The sequence below is a fragment of the Saccoglossus kowalevskii genome, chromosome 2 (genome assembly GCF_978046115.1).
Source record: "Saccoglossus kowalevskii chromosome 2, keSacKowa6.1, whole genome shotgun sequence".
Taxonomy (NCBI): Eukaryota; Metazoa; Hemichordata; class Enteropneusta; family Harrimaniidae; genus Saccoglossus; species Saccoglossus kowalevskii.
The window spans coordinates 8,539,826-8,561,500 of record NC_140642.1 but is presented as its reverse complement, the minus strand read 5'-3'; the positions used below and the strand labels follow the sequence as shown (position 1 = coordinate 8,561,500).

The 21,675-nt window shown below is 35.6% G+C and overlaps 2 protein-coding genes and 1 long non-coding RNA gene across 3 annotated transcripts; 2 read left to right on the top strand and 1 right to left on the bottom strand.

Annotated features, from left to right (window-relative positions):
* Positions 1-84: 84 nt before the first annotated feature.
* LOC100366921 (T-complex protein 1 subunit delta-like) lies at positions 85-11,911 on the bottom strand. Its single transcript, XM_085490710.1, has 14 exons — positions 11,669-11,911; positions 8,386-8,438; positions 7,835-7,924; positions 6,713-6,821; positions 6,334-6,476; positions 5,830-5,951; positions 5,328-5,460; positions 4,924-5,063; positions 4,452-4,548; positions 4,107-4,217; positions 3,855-3,985; positions 931-1,165; positions 575-688; positions 85-412 (listed from the first exon to the last, which is right to left on the bottom strand). Exons 1-14 carry the CDS (start codon positions 11,754-11,756, stop codon positions 398-400), a joined length of 1,581 nt encoding a protein of 526 aa, XP_085346836.1. The 5' UTR covers positions 11,757-11,911; the 3' UTR covers positions 85-397.
* LOC146748094 (uncharacterized) lies at positions 2,015-2,968 on the top strand. The gene is made up of 2 exons (XR_014931089.1): positions 2,015-2,455; positions 2,710-2,968. It is a non-coding gene; the product is annotated as an uncharacterized LOC146748094 (long non-coding RNA).
* Positions 11,912-12,143: 232 nt separating the features above from the next.
* LOC100378967 (protein FAM161B-like) lies at positions 12,144-19,356 on the top strand. Its single transcript, XM_002735439.4, has 3 exons — positions 12,144-14,175; positions 15,609-15,708; positions 18,106-19,356. Exons 1-3 carry the CDS (start codon positions 12,176-12,178, stop codon positions 18,352-18,354), a joined length of 2,349 nt encoding a protein of 782 aa, XP_002735485.1. The 5' UTR covers positions 12,144-12,175; the 3' UTR covers positions 18,355-19,356.
* The last annotated feature ends 2,319 nt before the right edge of the window (positions 19,357-21,675 follow it).

Below are 21,675 nucleotides of genomic sequence, written 5' to 3'. Positions count from 1 at the left end.
TGTACACAAAATTGTAATCATGAACAATGACAAACTAAGCTAAAACGTTGCAAGTTGAACAGACTATCAAATTGAACAAAAGCATTTTGTCCTGGTGTGGGGAAATGTTTATTTCTTTATATACACGAGATAATACAAAAGTAAAAGGTTTGCAGCATACACAAAATCTTGAGCCATAGAGACACTTAAACAAGCATTTCACACCAACAAAGAACGATGAACTTGCTAACATGATTGCTTGATGTACCTCAAAATATAAAATACAGCATAAATACATTAGGTTGCACAATTACATTCATTATATATTTAAAGACAAGTATTAAAGATGGTCATTGTCAGCTGACCAAGGAGTCACTTGATTGGTGAAGAAAATTTTTGCTCAGTATCTTGTATTTCTTTAACGAGTTGTAACCTGAAATGAGAAATTAGGGTTAATATTGATTTGTAGAACAGTTAAAATTTGTTTATTTGATTATTCACCAAAACCTAAAGGGGTATATAGACATGCAGACAGGACTACACATATGCCTTCATTTTGAATGAATCTAACAACCAAACCACAAGTGATACTTACGATATCATCAATCTTCATAATACTCCGTACACATTCTGATGCAAGTTGAATTGCACTAGTAGATACTAATAATGGCTGAACAACATTCTCTTCCAAGATATTAGTAATACAACCCTGTATACAAAATAATGGTAAACAGTTAAAACATTGCTAAAATGGAGTTGTTTGACAATTTTAGACATTTCTGGTACTACATATCCAAGCAAAGTGAGCACTTAAGTTGCTAAACGAATGCAGATTGTCCTCAGTTATTTGTAAATTGGGTTCAATAAAGCTTATCCTCATCAACTTCAGTAGAGGGAGCTTAATGTCATCATTGGACAAATCTGGTTTTACAAGTTACTAGAAATTAATACCTTTCTGACATTAATACCAGCTGTCTTTTCACCCTGTACATGTCTATTACGTAATTCAGTCACAACAGATATAGGATTGAGTCCAGCATTCTCAGCCAATGTATATGGAATCACTTCCAGTGCTTCTGCAAATGCTCTGAAGCAGTAACCTTCCATCCCCGTAAGTGACCTTGCATGTTCCATCAGTCGTAGCGACATTTCTGTTTCTGGTGCTCCTCCACCAGCAATGAGGGCTCTGTATAAAAATACAAAACATTAGCATGGTTTACAATGTGTGCAAAGATGCACATGCATGTGTATTTGTCCTCAGTTATTTGTAAATTGGGTTCAATAAAGCGTATCCTCATCAACCTCAGTAGAGGGAGCTTATTGTCATCACTGGACAAATAATAAATCTTCAAAGATTCATACAAACAATCAAATAAAATGTGGATACAGAATCTCAAACTTTTATAATGTATATATATGGATGGTAACCATCTGCAGTTAAGTTACAAATTCTCTATGCGAGGGCTTGAAACCTTCTTGTAAGGCTGGTATGGATACCAATTCGAAACCCTATGTTAAAATTTGTATGGTGCTTGTGCACATTGTGAATACATACAATTCATATACCAGCCTTTGAATCGCCTTAAACAAGTCTGATTAGGTGAGAGTATGTTTTTTATTACTATGCAAGCCATGTCAGGGTTAGAGGCAGTGTTCTCCCCACATAGAACAAAGCATGGCGGCACCGCCATGCTTGGCGACCCGGCCGCCACGCTTGGGCTCGGACCGCCATGCTTACAACTTCACCGCCATGCTAATAGGATGCATTGTTTACGTCCATTTGACCCGCTCACACGTAGCACTGCATAAATTATCACCGTCTACGCCACGGCGGTTTGAACTTGCCGGGACAAATTAAACAGTCCCATTGTTAAACACGTGTGAAGTACAGACGCTGTCAATGGGGAACAAATTGTCACTCAAGTTGCAAACACCGAGATGCTATACGACAAAACATGTAAAGGAAAAAAAGGTGATGCCGCCCGGCTAAAACGTACAATCACCGCTAGCACAGCACAGAAACTGAAGCGTGTAGAAACACAGAAACGGCGCGAGGCTGGTTTTGATGAGTCGTGGAAAAAGACATTTCCCTGGTTAAGGTCAATTGTTCAGGTAAGATTTCGTAATTTTAGAAATAAAATGCCAGTGTGTGTATGTTTTGCCGATCGTAAGAACACCGAACATGGTAGGCCTACACCGATTTCAATCAACATCTTAGACACGAGGCTGGTATAGACACGACATGAAAAAAAAACATCACTCGTTACTGTCAACTTTTTTTAGATTATTTATGGATATCTTCATAGATTAATGGGTACGCGTATGTTATAATTTGTCCAAGCAAAAAAAAAATCGAATTTTGTAATCTTCCGGTCACATGTTGACCTGTGTAGGTATTTCCAAGATGGCGGCCTGTCAACGTCTTGCGAACGACAGCTGCTATCATCACGCGCTATGATCGATGGAATCCCGATTTGTATACATAATTCTATTGTTACGTTTTAATTTTAATTGAATAGTGACCTCATGTTTTTTTCCCTCAAAATTCCCGAGTCTCCTTGTCGTTGACCTGACAAAACCAACATGTAAACAACATGTTTTGCAGACGAAATGCTATCCATACGGCACTGGGTTCCCGATCGTGGCACAATTCAATCGTTATGTTTACATTTATTTGAACCTCAATCCTCATTGTTTTTTTTTTTATTATTTATCATTTTTTCCCACTAGGAATGTTGTGCAGTTAATGCTCAAAGCACAACATGATTGCAAAGAGTGGATCTTCTTTATGGAACAAAGTCCCGTGCAAGTCTATGATGATCAAGTTTAACTACAGTAAGGCAGCCAATGTTTGGAGCACAACAAAGTCAGAAGGATTAGTTTAGACTAAGTTTTATGGAACAGTTCACATTAAATGACGATCTTGTCAAATTATGGTATATTATGTAAAGTATTATGTAATTTAAATAAAGTCTCTCATACATTTTAATACTGTCTTGTATGTTTGTTTTTGTGAGAGTGAATCCTGAAAAATATGCAAATTAGCATGCAAATTAGACTGCCATGCTTGCCTCTGAGCCTGGGGAGAACACTGAGAGGTAGGCGCCAAATGTGACGAGGTTGGGGATAAATTCTGCTGTTAAGTAAAACTGGCAAAAATAGCTAAGTAGATTCCCAAAACAAATAGCGTCTATTGTTGAAATTATGTAGAGACAATTTTAGATACTGTATTGCTTTATTAGAAGTGCATCTCTGTTAGAAGAACATGTTAAACCAATAGTTGCATGTATAGTAAAACTATTCTGACCATAGAAATCTCATTACACACAAGTGCACATGTCAAATTAGCCACAAGAAGATATTACACACAAGTGCACATGTCAAATTAGCCACAAGAAGATATTACACACAAGTGCACATGTCAAATTAGCCACAAGAAGATATTACACACAAGTGCACATGTCAAATTAGCCACAAGAAGATATTACACACAAGTGCACATGTCAAATTAGCCACAAGAAGATATTACACACAAGTGCACATGTCAAATTAGCCACAAGAAGATATTACACACAAGTGCACATGTCAAATTAGCCACAAGAAGATACAATATAAATAAACCTTGGAATGAAAAATAATGGTTGCGAATTTGAGCCGCTGCTTCATTTCATCAGTTGCAAGTAGAACCTTTTAGATGCTGGTGCTTTAAATTTATTTCAATATCTTTGAATTACATTCAAAAACAAGTTAGTACAATAAGCTGCAGTTGGTGCATACATGTTATTTTCAATATCAATGTGTATTATTCTTAATGAATCCTAGTGCTGACAGGCTACCATTTTATAAAGAATGTGTACTGTTAATTCTGTACATACCTTTTCTTAACAAGACACCTTATAACACATAGTGCATCATGTATTGATCTATCAGCCTCTTCTATAACTAATTTATTAGATCCATAAATTAAAACAGACACAGTTCTGCCTTGATTGGCTGCTCCTATAACCTGAAAATAAGGGAAAATGTTACTCACTGAAATTAATGCAACAGTTCTAATCAAATCATTGAATTCATATTTATAATTCAAGGATTTACTATATTCGATATACAGGATCCAACTAACTCACCTTGACTAACTTGCCACCTGCACCAGCACCAAATTCTTCCACAGTATCAGCTACAGCTAAATTCTCTGGTAGAAAATGATCAATACTCGCTATGGGACGAGATCCTAAACTCTGATGAACAGAAACAAAGGTCAACACGTCAATCCAATAAGTCTTGGTTAGTGCTTATATTATGTAAATGAATTTCCCGCGATTGGATTTAATAGCATTCATGAGAGTTTTATAAAAACGATGCGACTTATTAAATGAACATTGAGTAAACAGGTCGTTGAAATAGGATACTAGTAATTTTTTTTTATCAACTTGACTTCGTAGACACCCAGGCTAAGTAATTGTAATATTTACCTTGCATATAAATTCAATATCATCTCTTTCAATATCTTTGACCACCATTATCTTCATTTTGGCTAGGAAATGTAAAGCCAAATCATTCACTGCATCCCTGTTGATATTACAGATTCATTACATTTCAATGCAGACCATGCACAAGTCAGACACTGAGAAGTAGCTGACAGAATGCACAGATTATACGTTTGTCCTCAGTTATTTGTAAATTGGGTTCAATAAAGCGTATCCTCATCAACCTCAGTAGAGGGAGCTTAATGTCATCACTGGACAAAATAAATCCTCTAGATTAGATACCTATTTAGAAATGTTTTCATATCTTGGGTAATGCAGCAGCAATATGTGCATACATAGATAAAGCACATTTCATAGTATGTGGTTAACTATCTGAACACTTTAGGATATCTACTCAAAAAAAATAGTTCACTTGAGATTTCAGTTTGAATTGAAAAAATTGAAACAAATTCCATACCTCAAAATAGATTTTTGTATTAGTAATACATTACAACCAGCTTTTTTGATTTGCTTTATCAAGTTTAAAATGTATTGTCTTTCTTCTCGTAAAACTCTGTCCATTTGAGCATAATCTGATACAACTACTTGGTTTTCCATCTGGAATACAAACGAAATGTAAAGTTTATAAGAACGCAGGAGACTGATGTATATTTTTCTAAAAAATAGCCTAGATATGCATCAGAGGTTCCTTTGAGGTTTCTGCAATCCTCCATTTATGGAGGCTAAGCGTTGGATCTTTATTTACATCATATGCATAACATTGTTAAAGGCATTCATATTTTTGACAAGATTTTGAACAGTTTCTGTCAAAGGATGATCATAAATTCCTTATCTAATTGGGATATGTACAGAATAACTTACATCAGTTTTTGGTGGAGAGAGACAGAACTGTATCAATCCAATCTTGGCTTTCTCAATTTTATGCAGTCCCCCGCCAGCCACCTTTTGAGTAAAAACTACACCATCAATAAGTTGAGTATCTTCAATTGTACCTCTGCAAAGTAACATTTATGGACAACAAAATTAATTATGCACAGAAAACTCATAACAGAATCAAAATGCAAAGATGCCACTAATTTTGTGCATTATACATGCAATGTAAAATTTCAATCTCATGTAATTGCCCAATCAACGGCCTTTGAAGTGGTACGGTTCTCTAGTCATTTATATGCATCAGAGGTTCCTTTGAGCTCTCAGCAATCCTCCATTCATGGAGGCTATGCGTTGGATCTTTATTTACATCATTTGCATACATACATTGACCTGATATCTACGGTATCCCGACTTGCCTAAAACAAAGCCAAGTTCAAATTCAATAGACTACACAGCATCAATGATCAAATATACATGCATTTAATCTTACCCAAGTTTCTTTATTATTTTGATGTCTTTAAGATCAACATTGTCGCTATGTGATGGATCTACCACTTTGAGAACAGCATCTACAGCTATTGGTGCCAGTAAATTACTGTACTGTGAAACAACCTAGAAAGAAATGAACCATCTGCTAAATTAAAGTTCCTTCGAGCTCCAGTATAAGCAAATGAAACAGGTGTGTAAACTACAATCAATTCAGATTAATAGTGTTTGCATAGTTGCTAATACCTCGGCTATATAAGCTAGTGAAAACAATCAATATTTTGTCTGAAATAGCCATGAATGTTGCACAACCACACCAACTGAATACCTACTTTGCTTCAAAATATCAACTCTTACTGACAGACTTTGTCTACAGTCCTGACATTTATAAATACAAATCACATAAACACATCTAGACTAAAGTCGACATTTTGCTTCAACATCCAGAGCATCTCAAATACAAATTTGGTTTTCACTAACATTTAGCATTGCTAGTTTTTCAACTTACTTTAGAACTAAGTGATGTAGTAGCACTCTGTATTAGAGCTTCCCTGTTAGTGAGATCAACAGGAGTTGACATGCCTTCAAGGATTTCAACTGCTTTATCAGATGCTTTCTGAAATGCCTCAGAAATTGTAGTGGGGTGTATACCTGCAAAATAATGCAATTTTCAGTATCTTTTTCAATAAACAACATGAAAACAATTTTGTAGGATAAGTGTACATCAGAGGTTCCTTTGTAGGGTTTCCTCAAGGAATTGTTAGGAATTGGATTGTTCAATAAATTCATCATATGCACACCCCAAGAATAGTGTTGTAACCACTTTTAGTAACTTAGTTACCAGAATTAAAGCCTTGCTGAATTGATTTCAACGTGTAAATACATACCTTTGGCTAGGAGTTTAGCACTAGCATCCAGTAAGCTACCAGCTATAACAACTACAGTTGTGGTACCATCACCAGCCGCAACATCCTGCGACTTTGACAACTCTACAAGCTTTTGGAACAGACAATACATTTAGTTATTTATGTAAACAAGTTCCAGTCCAGTTTTTTAATACATACAATCTGATTTTATTACCGTAATCTTTCTAACAATTCGACCAGAAAAAACTAATTATTTTGCAGGTGGCTAAATTGATAGAAGAAAAAAGAAAATATTTGTTGGGTGGTCAAATTATCAGAAGTATATTTTGACTGGTCGAACTATAGGAGTGTAATTTTGGTAATCCAACTGCAATGAAAAACAAGCAGTAATTTCAAGAGACAATGCCGCCACATGTACCACCCACCCACCAACCAACCAACCGAGAGAAATTGCCTGATTGTGTACAAAATGTTTTGCACACTAAGCAAGCACACACATAAAACATAAAACAAAGAAGGCATTCAGAATTTTTTGCAATAAAAAATAAAATATACAGACTTGCTCAATCTATCATTCTTTCAGGCAATATGATACAATATATCTCTTTTTGGAGGATGTAACATTTAGATTGTGCAATTAAAAAATCCCGGTAAGACTAGATCTGCATAGCTAAGAGCAAACCAAAGAAATATTTTGTTTTAGCATACAAACATAACTTCTCGTCTTGCACAAATTGCCAACCATAGCAAATATGGTATCAATGCACAAATTTTGTCTGTTCAGCACTTCTTAGAGGATTGTAGTGTTCTCTTCATCTATATATCAGATGACAGTTTCATCATTACAGACATTCTTAGTACTAAAGTAATGTCAATACACTTGTACACAAATTTTATTTGTGTACAAGGTTGACATATTGTTAAACTTTTATCAAAGCCATCAGGATAGCATTCTAAAATAACAATGTTCAGTAAAATTAGAAAATTTGCATTACCAACACTAAATGAATAAATCCGATACAGGAATGAATGAATCAAATCAATCATACTAGTCCACTTGAGTTACCTACATATACAACATCAAACGAATTCAACTCCATATGATTTTCAGAAAGTATCAGCAACAATGAAAAAGTGACTAACCATTTTGGCAGCTGGATGCAACACTTGCATTTGTTTCAAAATGGTTGCACCATCATTGCTAATAGTTACATCTCCATTTGGGCTCTGGATCTATGGGAAAAAATATAACTGTTTATTTGCCTTTTTCAGAAAACTATAAAACTACTGTACACCAAGCACATGGTTGATTAATTTAGCATTTTTTTTCAACACTGCTGAAGGTTTTCACAGGTCAAACCCCTTAAATTCACCAATTTATGAAGCAAAAAAATGTTCACCACAAGACTTTCTCCCCCAATTTTTTTTGCATCTTTCTTATATTCTACAAGATTGGAGCCAACAGACAAAATTAAGTAAATTTTCATTTTTACTAGAAAAATTTGGCTATTTTTGTCCCAATCTTCAGATTATAAACTAGACTTTTGTGAATTTGTGATGAAAAGAGGGAACTGATGGTGACAAGGTTAAAGGCGGTGGTCGCCAGCTGCGCATGTGCAACATTTGTCTTGATAAACATTGAATACCGCCTTTTAAATTGCTTTATATAGGTAAAGATGATTTTTTTTATGTACCATTTTGTCCATGCCTCTTGGTCCAAGACTAGTACGAATAGCATCGGCAACAGCTGAAATAAAGCACAGTACCGGTATACATTGGTATTATTGTATAGATAAAAACATGCAAGCAGGGTTTTACATGACGCAATATATTGCGGCATTGACGCATAATTATGACTGTATGACCCTCATAAAAATCAGCAGTGGGTCCTGCGTGACGCAGGAATTTTGGCGTCAAGTTGCGAGTAGTTGCTAAATGGGCTCTTGTAAGACTATTTCAAATGGAACGTTCCAAATCATCATTGTATGTGCGTCACCATTTACACCAATCACAAAAAAATGTACTACATAAACGCTTTGTGTTTATAGCCCAGTGTTCTCCCCAGCATTCAATTTGTGTGCGGGGCCGCCACGCTGCTTTTCCTGCCCGCCACTGTGGTCTCGAGTCGCCACGGTGACTAGTAAGACCGCCACAGTGCTTTTTTCATTGTTCATCCTGTGAACTGTATTACGAAATATAGAAAGAAATGCGTAGCTATCAGGGATCTTGCCACGCTTCCGACAGGACTATTGTCCTACGTACCGACCGACACGCATCCTACCAGTCGTGGATTATAATTTGTAAACAATAGACGTAGTCGCATGACGTGGTAGTGGCTTATAAACAATACAAGTTAATTTTGTAAAATTAGCACCTCTTTGTTCGTAAGTAAATTTCTTTAACGATCGACACAGTCTTTAGATTGAAAGCTAACATTTTTTCAAAATCAATTCCACCCCGATATAACATGGGCAAAGCGGAGTTCACAATCTGTTTACGCTACTCAAGAAAAAAACAACGTGTTTATTGCGTGATTGGGTAAAATACATTTGAACTTTTATCATCGCGAATCATGTAAAAACTCTTCTTTCAAGACTTCTTTTACCTTTTAAAAATTGCTTATCACCTATTTCGAAAACCATCATGCATTTTTCATCTGAAATCCATACCAACACATCGTGCTACGACATTGCTTTACTTCCGCAATGTAATTTTTATGATCACTACCATTCGGAAAACTTCGGGTTCTGCCGGCATTACCAGGCGGTATTTTGATTGGTTAATGGCGTTTTTGACCCATCGGGTCAAAGGACACATGCCGGTCAACTAATACGTCACAATTATCATGGCGGTCTTTGTTTTTCACCGAAGCGATCGAGTGATCAAAAATAATCGCTCAAATTTTATGTTTATTTCATATAAAAGAAATAAGTAAAATTTTTTCATGGCATGACCGAGTATGAGGAATTATTGGTGTAACCGGTGTATAACATCGCGAAGTAACTTAAGTCACGTCTTAACTTTGATGATTGTTTGGAAGTTTTATTTGTTCGTTCATTACTGTAAATGTAAACATTGTAGAAGCTGATGGTACGAATAATGAACAACTTTTTGAAGGAGAATGTTTTTGTAGTAAATAAGATCATGGAAGTCGAGAACATATTCCTGGCTGAAACGTTTCAAATACGTTTCATTTAGCTTTTTACAATTTATTTGTTTTTAATAGTCTGCAGCATTTCCATTTCAATTTGACAATTTTTCATTTTTTAATTCAAACTCTTCTAAATTGTGAAACGTAATATTTTGACTCCAATAGAAAAAATATTTGCACTGTGACTGAGCTCATTAATATCCCAAATGAATAGTGTTTATAACACTATGAAACAAATATGTGCCACATTGTTTTTGAAAATATATGTTGTTTGTTATGTGGATGTAAATGTGCTTTGGTCAATCTCTATTATTATGTAAATGATATGCAAATCATATGCAAATTAGTCCGCCACAGTGGTTTAAATTCCTGGGGAGAACATTGATAGCCCGTCTGATAGTTCTCTCGTTGAAGCTTTACCAACTACGTCCAGTGAAAAGCCCTACGTTTTACTAAAGAAGGATCGTTCTTTCAACGATGGGTGGCTAAATCATTTTAAATGGCTTTGTTACATATCAGACCGAAACATTATGGAATGTGAAGTTTGTGTGAGAGCGAAAGCCAAAAACCCTTTCACTGACGGGTGTTCAAATTTTCGAAACTCAACTCTCATCCGGCATCAAGACTCTAGAAGTCACAGCAGTGTCCGTGTGTTGACCATGAAGTCAGACTTTACGGCCGCTCGTCAAGGTAGCAAACGAGAGGAAATATCAAGGTACAAGTGACAATCTGAAATCATGCGCAGCTGAGCTGCGAACTGTTTATGTTTAACGGGATCTCCCTTGCGATTTTTTTACCGATTTCATGCATGTTCATAATTTGTTGTATGAATAAAGACCTAGATAAATCTTAGTAAATACTGGTACTCCTCCATGGAACTCAAACCATCTCATAAACTCTCCATTGTATTGTTTTCCCCTATTTCCCTATCAATTTCTTGATTTGTGTATGACCCTTAAATTTTCAGACAAGAGGTCCCAATGACCCCCACATCTAAAAAATGATGTAAAACCCCGATGCAAGGTTAATCATAGCAATTGGTGAAACAATGGTGTAAAATACAAATACATAGTTTGATACAAGACACCATTGAAAGGTCAAAACTGATTGGTTCTTGACAAATTCTGAACAGGCCACGCCTCTAACTGTGCAGTGCTTTCTGTGTAACAGTTAATTGTTCGTAAATGGAGTCAATTTTTGTAGTTTTCTTGATTTATTCTAGTGATATAGGTAAAATAAAAGTAAGTCTTTGGCGAAGTTTGAAAGAACAACTAATATTGTTCAAACTAGTATTTTTTTTAATTCTTTTTTGCTGTTTTTCGAGTTTAAAAAATATTGACTCACTGGAGCCTTCATCCCTTGTCTATTTCTTACACTAGATATCAGCCAATACCCCCCCCCCCCCATAGAGACTGCGTACAGTTTATCATACTAGTAGTTCCTGGGCTCCCTGTGCTTCTACGGTCTGGGAAAACATTGAAAAGGAATTTCCCAAGTAACTTGCAAGTTACTCGCACGAATCACGTTTGCACCCGCTGTAATATGAAAAAATTACTTTGTTCCCCCTAACGAATGTAACCAGCACCGCTGGCAACCCGAGTCTTCATCTTCTGTTGATGCAACCGTGGAACTAATGTGGTCGAATATTACAGGTGGTACTATAGTATTATAAATATTCACTAGCCGTGCACCGCAGCTAAAACGTCACGGGATACACAATTTGAACTGGTTATGAGACTAACTATCTACAAAAAAAAAATGTTGCGCAAATAACTGCATAAAAACAAATTTACTTGTGAAAACCGCGAAAACAATCTAGCATGTACCTTTAGCAGCAACTATGTTGCTCTCTCGCATCTGAGCCGGTTTTTCTCGATCCTTGTACTGTCCTTTTGCGTTCGAATTTTCTGGCATATTTGCAGGAAATATTATTTAGGAAGTGGTATGAACGATTAGTTAGATGTAAAGTTTCTCTATCGCCAGGATGGTTCTGGATTGCCAATCTCTTCGAAACTACGATGTCATGCTTGTCCTAGCGAATCGGGAATTCAAAATGGCTGTAGGTCTCGGGGTGCGCAAACATCTCACTAAATACGAGACTGTTCATCCTCATTCGCAACATGACTTGTCGAGACCTGTAAAACATGTTTTAACATAATGTTTTTTGTTTTCCCGCGTGCAAACAAAATTTAACTCGTGATTAATTTAAAATTTTATTAGTTTTCAATGTAATATATTTCAACAACAGACCACATTTTGTGCCATTCAGACGAGAATAACTGTTCTGCTTCTCCGGCCGAGACTGGAGGTTGTTTGAAAGCAAGCAATCAAACATGGCAACAGGGCATACTCTTGCGGTAGTCACAAATTCCTGCGTGAAACCACCTAAGAACCCGAGAACGAAATTGGCTGCAACACTTAATGAAAGAGATCACTCGTTAAGATCATCGTGGAAGGGACAACTGGGCGTCTCCGATTCATATGCATTCGATAACCGAAGAAGAGACGATGTTGACATTATTCCGTTGGAACCTCCAGGTCAACAGTTGTCTCACGGCACTCTGCCTCCAGATAAAACAGATTTAATGATTGCAAGTTTGACTGAAGATGTAAGTAACCTAACCGACGAAGAATTTTATAGGAGATTGATGGAACTAAAAAATGAACACAAAAAGACTTTGGGCATGGTGGAACGTCTTTACTCAGCTCGTAGTGAAAACGAAACCCACCATTGTTACCCAGGCGAATGTATTCATTTAGCAGACCATCACAAAACAAGACATATTGATGAAGAAATTGAGGAGGTAAATAAGAGTTTAGAAGAGCTGCAAAGAAGCTACAGGCTTGGTTCTCACTTAAAAGACAATGTTAGGGATATGTCTGCTAAACCTCCATTGCCCACCAGTTCAAGCAAGCCACAGTCAAAGATCGCTCATTCGGAATCCCCAGTTCGTAGGTCCAGTCCAGGGACACTTCTTCGTAGTAACAGCTACTCAGGAGAGGACTGGAAAGATATTACTTTGAATACAAGCACCAGTTTAGATTTAAGTGCTAGCAATGATGATCTGACTTTGAATGATAATGCTAGTACATCATCGGCACCAACGAGATCACGTCCATCCTCTGCTACAGCTGTCATTGATGATATGTGGGATGGATTCTCAGTTGACGATTATGCACCTCGTTCACGTTCACGTACACGTGTGTCCTCACGAGCCTCATCACGTGCAAGTTCTAAGGAGTGGTCTCCAAAGATAACAATACCAAAACCTTTCAAAATGACACTTCGAGACTCTGGCAGAGTTAAAAAGAAGTCTAAGGCTGCTGAGCAACTGGAGAAAGAGCTACTCGAAAAGCAGAAAATGGAAGAAGCTGAATGTCAAAAGAAGTTCAAAGCAAGTCCAGCACCAGCTCACACATTTTTACCTCTTTATGATGAGATTGTAGATAAACAAGAAGAAAAGAGAATAATAAATAGAGAATTCAGTAAAGAGTTAGTGAAGTCTTATGAAAAACCATTTAAGTTTATGAGACGAGAAGAAGAAAAAAAGAAACGTAGGATGGCTATGTCATTTCCTGTGTCAGAGAACAAGAGCAAAGCAAAACCAAAATTCCGAGCCAAACCAATACCAAAAAGTGTAAAAGATCCAACTGTAAATGACAAAATACAAGAAGAGGAGGAATACAGGAAGATACGCATCAAGATGAGGGCTGAGGAAATGTTGAGACAGTCTTCCCTACCACCTAATATGGAAGTAAGGGGACGAGAGTACACTGATGGGAGGTCAAGACATCGAATGCTGCAAGATCGTGAAAATCGTGCATTTATCACAAAGGAGCATCAGTTTGCACCCAAAATCAATCCAACTGTTCCTGATTATGATGATAATTTTCGCAAATTTCAGAAAAAGATGACGAAAAAAAAGTTAGAGAAAGAAGCGACAGCAGTTCAGCCATTTAATCTTCGTACATCTCGTATTAGGTCAAAGTCTAAGGAAAGAATCCTGCAAGAAATGGAAGAAGATTCAAGAACGTTAGCACAACGATGGCCATATTTGCGCTCACGCTCCATGTCACCAACTCCACGTGGATCAATCAATATACCTGAAGACTCTATACCGGCTAAAATGACCCAAGCTGCTCAGCTTCGAGAAAGTGCTGTCAGGAAAAGCCTTGAAGAAAGAACTGAACAAGAAAGAGCGGAACTGGAAAGAGAAAGAATGAATCGATTGAGAGAGAGAAAGATGAGGAAATTTATTGTGCAAAAAGCATTGGCGAATGATCAGTCTGAAACACTGCAGTCAACACAGTCAAGGAAAATAAAGCAATTCAGGTGAGTTAAAAGCTGCTACAGGAAAAGCTATGGCTAGGAAAACAGTACTATGCAGGAAAACATTTAATATTTAACATTTGTTGATTTACTAGTATTATGTTTTACTTCTACTACATTGTAAGTTGAATAAATTTTAAAATCATTGATAATCTACAGTAGTCTTCACATCAATAATTAGTGTATTCCATAACAACTACAAGTACACTTTTAGGAGTAAGCTCAATGTGAACTACATCTTCCATTCCTTCCATCCTGGCTCATAATCGTATCTCTCAACCTCTAATCACCATGTGTTTATTTCTGTAACTAATCATGAAACTAAATTAGTGTGAAGACAGAGTACGGTTCAATTGACGTAAGATTGATACTCCCATTGAAATAGCTATAATTCACACAAATGTTTATATATAGCAATTTGAGCCAATGTATCAGTAACAATATTTTTGTTTGGGAAAATAGGAACCAACCTATTTTTTTGGGAGAAAATCATGATTATAAATAGTCCCACAGTCTCGCTCACATCAAAAGTCACCATGACCTGGGCCCAAACAAGTATAAAACAGCTATAGGAACGTATGAGAAATGCATAAATATGTTTATTAAAAGAACATTAATCATATGTAAAAAATATAGTCTCAAATTATCGCCACTCAGTGCTAAAAAACAAATAAAATCTCTGAAACTCGGACATTGACAGTGTTTTTATTTAAATTCATTTCCCTTTGACCTTCTGTGCTTACCCAGATGCGTCAAGGAACTGTCATGCACATTATACAAGTATAATTTCTTAGAAAATACTGAATTGATCCCTATTTTTTGTTACATTGGCTCAAATTGCTATATAGAATAAACATTTGCTTGAATTATAGGTATTTCAATGGGAGTGTCAATCGTACATCAATCAAACCGCACTCTTCAAAATCGTTAAAACTAATCCTCTTTCTTACAGTCATTCATGGCTTAAAAAGAAAATAATGCTTTGTGTCTCAAACAACACATTTTTTTATTAATACTGGTTCTCTAGTATTAACCTTTTCACCACCAGTTTCCTCTTTTCATCACAAATTCACAAGATTAAGACAAAAATAGCCAGATTTTTTGAGTAAAAACTAAAAGTTGACTCAAATTTTGTCTGTTGGTTCCAAAATTTGGTTGAGAAAGTCTGGTGGTGAAAAGGTTGAGCTGTGAATAATCAGAGAATCACCCAAGACATTGAAATAAATAATAGAGCTACAGTACTAGGATCAATCAAGGCTTTTACTAGCATGAAAACTGTAATACAGTAGACATTGTAATTCAAAGCACTTGTTGTACTGTTGAAAATTGATTGCAGTCAAGTACAAATATGGTTTTGATAGGTATGGTGTGTTTGTAGTTTGAAATATACTAATTTGTTGAGTAATGAATATTAATATTATTGTTATATTTTTCAGACAATCGGAAAGATCAAGAAAAGAAGAATATGAACAGCAATTACATGAAATGATGTCAAGGATTGAAACTAGACCTCTTTTATTTGAAAGAGAATCACAGGTAAGATGCATTATTAAGTTAGCCTTTACTTTATTATTGGTCCTTATACCGTATTTATCCGGGAATAAGCCCAGGGTCCTGAATATGGAAAACTGCCAAAAAGAAGGGGTGGGCGTTTGCCAGGAGATCCCCGGCAAAAAAAACGAAAAATTGACAACACCCAGATCGAACTGCAGCAGGGAATAGAACGGCAAATCACAGTCCCTCTATCACAGGGACAGTGGGCAAATGAAAACATGCAACGAAAATAAATGAACAATATGCAACACTAGAAGTAAAACAAAAATAATGTACTGCTTATAATGTGACAAATAAACCAGAAATAATAAAAATCGACAGTGAGAAATCATTTGAATTAGGATTTTCCCGCCGACAAACACGCCCAATATGCGTGAACTCAAAATGAATTAAAATGTCAGGGGTTGAACTGCGTAAAATGATTTCCGGTCTCGACAAATTACGAATCAATCGTCATATAAGATCAATAATAATTTACAAATTTACACAGTAAAAAATATAAAAATTCATAGCTGTTTGAAAAAACTTCTCAGATCTTTATTTGTACGTTCATTGCCATCTTCGTCAAACTCAAAACCCTCAAATGTCCAAGTCGGCGTCACTGTAGCCGTCGAACAAAATCCCTACAACATATTCCTGAAGTTCGGCGATATCGTCCCACACAATTTGAACTTAGCACTTTTAATCCACGGATTTCGCAGTCTGTCAGCTTGGTACTTTTTATTCATGTTTAATCATAATAAAACAACAAGAAAAATGGGGTCGCTCTGCTGCGATGCTTTTGTTTACAGTCTAGCAATCATATTTGACCTTTATGCATCTGCTTTACTGATTGGCTAAGAATGACATCACTACTAGTATTTCATCATGCAGGTCAAATCGTGACATTGCTGTCTTATCAGACTTGACGCTTATTAATCACGGTGAAAGTTATCATTCAGCAAGTTTCGGCCGTTGGAATGTCTCACTATATGGATATCGCGGTGGACTTGAAATAGGAAGTTTTTTTTATCCAACGACAGAAGAATAGTTTTCATGACAGAAATGCAATAGCGGTGATAAAAGATGGTAAAAAAGTTGGCAGTCTTCGGCGTGACATTGCAAAATTGCTGGCCCCAGTTATGGATTTGCAAGCTGCTACAATATATTTATAAAGCCAAAATAACGTGTTTTCAACCATTCTCCCAGGTACGGGTTGCTACAATATTGCAACATTGTTTTCATTGTCGTCGACGCTAAAGCCGAACGAGTGCAACACTTGCTTAGCGGCTCTCCTTATACGACTTGCTTGAATCGTTTCTAAGGAAGCACAAACCAAACGGCCGGCCCTTTTTAGGGCCATGACATATTTCAAAAAGAGAACTACCGTTTCTGCTTTAATATTTATTTTTATAGACTTGCTGACTGTTATGATTCTGAAAAAAATCAACGGTGAAAGCGCTGCCCTGAAGGCAGAAAGCTCTCACAGCTATTTTGCGTTCACCCCTTGTTTTACGCAATTAACAATTTTTATAAGTATCATGACAGACTTCAAGAAAGTCAACTGTTAATACAACCACAGTCAACGAATAGAAAATATTTTTTTTGTTTTTTGTTTTGTGTATATAGAAAAAGACTGGGCGTGTGCCCGGATATGACCTCAACTTCTTTATTGTGCCAAAAGTGGGGGGTGGGCGTTTGTCCAGGCATGGGCTCTTACCCGGATAAGTACGGTAATACAGTAACATTGCCTGATTGAAAGGCTGTGTTCTGATTGGTTAATTGGTACCACATGTATCCCTGTTTTCAGATGATAACTGGGCAGTGTATGTGGTCAATTCTCCAGGAAACAAACAAGGTTGTTGTTTGCTTTTGAACGTTCTTTGCATAACTGAAATGCAAGTGTCTAGGATACATTTCATTCAAAAGCTACAACTATAAATGTATTTTGATTTTTCAACATTTTGGGGTATTATAACTGAATTAAGACCATTTTTGCATGACAACAGGGCTCGGACAGGGTTGCTTAAATAATGGGTTTGATTCCAACTCTCCAATTATTGTGCACATCCCTGTTCTTGTCATGTTACAACCAGTAATGAGCAGTGTGTCATCCTTTATTTCTTACCAGTAATTAGAGTAGTGAATACATACATTTTGTCTTGTCTTTTTATACCTGTGTGGCTTGGGTTATGTAAATTTTATTGGGTCATCTTTTATTGTATGGTTGATGTGTGTTCATTGACGGTGACTAGCATTAAGGGAATACATATTGTGCTAATGCTGCCAAATGTGTGACATTTGTATGACTTGTGTCAAGACTATCGGTAGTTGAAGCACATTATTTACACCTAAGACACAGAATCTATGGGACCATTTATTTTTATTTTTATCTTCCAGACAAATGCTAAACGTCAAGCAGAAAAGAAATACCAACAAGCTTTGAGAGATGCTGGAATTGAAGAGACTTTTATTCTGCGGAAGAGTGGGGGTAAGGCCTCGGCAAGAGATGATCCATGTGATAGTGATGATGGTGATGATGATAAATATACATACTCATTCAGTGGTTCCACCAGTCAATCTGCACAGCACAAATATACCGACGATGATCCATCCGATATTAGTTCTATTCAGACAGAAGAAGATTAGGATTCCTATGATTGCTCCTCAAATCATAATAATGCAGTGTATCAATCAAAGAGTACAGAATAGAGCCACATACATTCAGTCAGAAGGTGAATCTGTATCACTGGCACTACAGATCATTTGTCCTTTCATGGCCACTAACTAAATGCTTGTGGTTGGGGTGGGGTGGGTATTAATCCTTCTATTGGAAAACTGTATACATGTGTTTTGCCAAATGGGATCCCTTTTTTTATATTTAAGCAAAATTATTTGTCAAGTGTCTTCAATTTTCAGCATTCATTACTGAAATTATTAATCAATTATTAGGTCAAAAATGTTAGTTGTCTTAAAGGAGTATTGGTCTGGAGGTGCTGGCAGCACATCCCTATCATTTTTTCAGGGAAGTACACCTGGGTGGCTCTGAAGATCCCTTTGTAACAGTATAAATCACATGTTTACATTCATAATTCTTGTCACCTACTATTTTACTATTTATTGTAACTTTTGATCATTTCTGATTTAATTTGATTCTAAACCTAAAAAAAGTTGTATTTCATAGTTGGGAAGTATACCAATCTTTATTTATTACTAATAGGGAAGAGTATGTAATAATAACAATTCTATTTTATCATTGATATCTCCAATATTAATTCTCCATTATTGTTAGATGATCAAATACACGAATATTCAGATAACATACTAAGCAAATGATTTATAATCTACTTATTCTTTTATTTTTATTAACTTTACCGGTAATTTTACAATTGGGTATAGTCAGTATTTTTGTCATTGTTCTGTAAATATATTGAAAGAAGATTTAGACTAAAATAGATTTGTTTCTTGTCCAGAGATATTCAAAAGAATCTGCAGTGAGTGTTCTTTTTTCTTGTTTTGACAGTTTTATTTTCACAACAATTGAGAAAAAACTTGAAGAGTCATGAACTGCTCCATCTAAAACAACCATTGTATAAAATTTGTATTGTAATTTATGATTAATAAATATTACATCGATTCTTGTAGTATAAATTCAACTTGATATTTTTTATTAGTTCCTTGTGGGGTATGTAGTGTGTACATAATTTCTCTGATATGCTTTGCTCAATTTGTCAAGAGACAACATAATGGTCTAAAACATGTATAATTTTTTTTTATTTGACTCTCAGCCATTTTTGTTTCCCATTAAAAAATTGGGTTTCTGATACACATCATTTTGATGATTTGTAGATATTTTATTTTCAAAACTGTTCGAGACATTGCATGGTAGAACTTGTATTGCTTGTTCTGTGTTAACCATTGCTGCATGTAGTGTATAAAGACCAATGCAGCATGTTACCAATTAGCACCGCTAATGTTTTTGTTGATATCAAAATTGACATTGAGCATTTGTAGAATCTCACACTACATTTTGACGCTACGTCATTTGTTAGATAATTACACACACAATGCAAGATCTTACTGGGAACAAAAAATGGTCTACCCAGTATTAGGAGATTTCAATAACTCTTGTGAAAAATTTTCTGTCATGGTTACTTGCAAGTCAAGTATATTCTAGATTTGCACTCATCAGAGGGCATTGTGCCACTTCAAAATGGTTCTGGTCTCTAATCCTGCCAACGTCATGACATGTGGTGTCATTACGATCCATAGTGTAAGTTGTATATGTATTTATTATGTCTGTACATAAACTTGGTAGTGTAGTGTTGTATTGAAGGAATCACTGAACACTCATGAACTTGAGATAATAGATTAAGATTTCTTCTCATGCAGGACTTAGAACAGACCATGCAGACATTCTAGTTTTCCTCAATAAAAAAACAGTAGACTTTTCAGTTGATATTCATACAATGGTAAACACCCCTCAATGCTCCTTTGCAAAACAATAACTATTTTCTTGAAAACCCATTACAAATAGACATTTACAAAGATAGTTGCTGACTATACAAATCTTGTTCAATATTTTTTTTGTTTAACTTTTTGAGTGTGAATTATCCGGATACAGGTAATGCACTCTTAAATATGAAAAAATAAAAAACAAATCCACTTAATTTCTGCTTAACAAATAATTGAAGCATTATGCTACAGGTAGTAATATGCTACGGTTCAATGAATAAAGCTAAACTAATAAATTTTCAACAATCATACATATTGCACCATGAATCTAATATAAAATGTTATAAAACTTACAAGTCTATTTCGGTACCAGTCACACCAGAACCTAATTGTTTGTCACTAAATAGCTAGATGCATTTTGATTTCTGTAAAGCAATTCACAAATTTTGAGAAAGACGGAGGAAGGAAGGAAGGAAGGAAGGATTTCCACTAGTTTTTCAGTATGGCCTTACAAGAGTCCAATGGAATTGCTGTATTAACAGTTTTTAAAGCAAGGATGAATAACTGATAAGCTAGTTTCTATACAACTGTCAGTATTCAATAATAGGTTATTTTATGACCAGAGTTTTGTAATACATTTTAACTGTAGTTTTTTCCCTTTCATTCAAAGACAACATAAAATAGATCAGTTAGGAAAAAAAATGATATAGTAAAAAAAAAAAGTATATTCATGACAGACGAGACACTTACCTATGATGATCATGAAAGATGCATGCAATTTAATTAGTCCAGGATAATTTTTGTTCAAATATGCTTCTATTAGTGACACAATTATGTTTTATCAGTGTTTGGGTAATTCCAAACAATACTGTTGCAATTTCTGTCCCTAGGCCAGATAGAATCACGAGTTACTGGTATCAATAATACAATGTTATACAAATGTTCTAAAATAAGACAAGACATTTCAAATAATCATTTGGGGAAAGGGGAGGGCGCTATAGAAATGGAATATATTATTTTTTGCGATAGTTCAAAACTTCCAACATGAAACACAAACTGCAAGAGAAATTTATTTACAGCAAAACTAACCAGTCATAGATTACACAGTCTGTCAGTTTTAAAAAAAATTATCAAATGACCAAAAAGCACAATTTAGTTGGACATGTGGTTGTCATTGCATTAAATGGGCATGATTAGAAAGTACACACTAACAAAATAATGCTTATATTTTTATGAAATCTTGAATGATGGCCATTTTTCTTCGGTACAAAAACAAAAAATTGAAAATGTTATCTCTACAAAAATGTAAACAAAAGATCAACACAATAAATACATGGAAATTGTGAATACAAAAAAGTAATATTAAGAGAAAACGTTCATAATTGCATGATGTAATTAGGGCCTATGATCATGAACTTATTTATATCCAGAGACTCAAAGAAATATCAATTAAAAGACGAGACAAGCTGCCTTAATTATATTTGTGCGGTGTTCTTGTAAGAAAATAAAGGAACT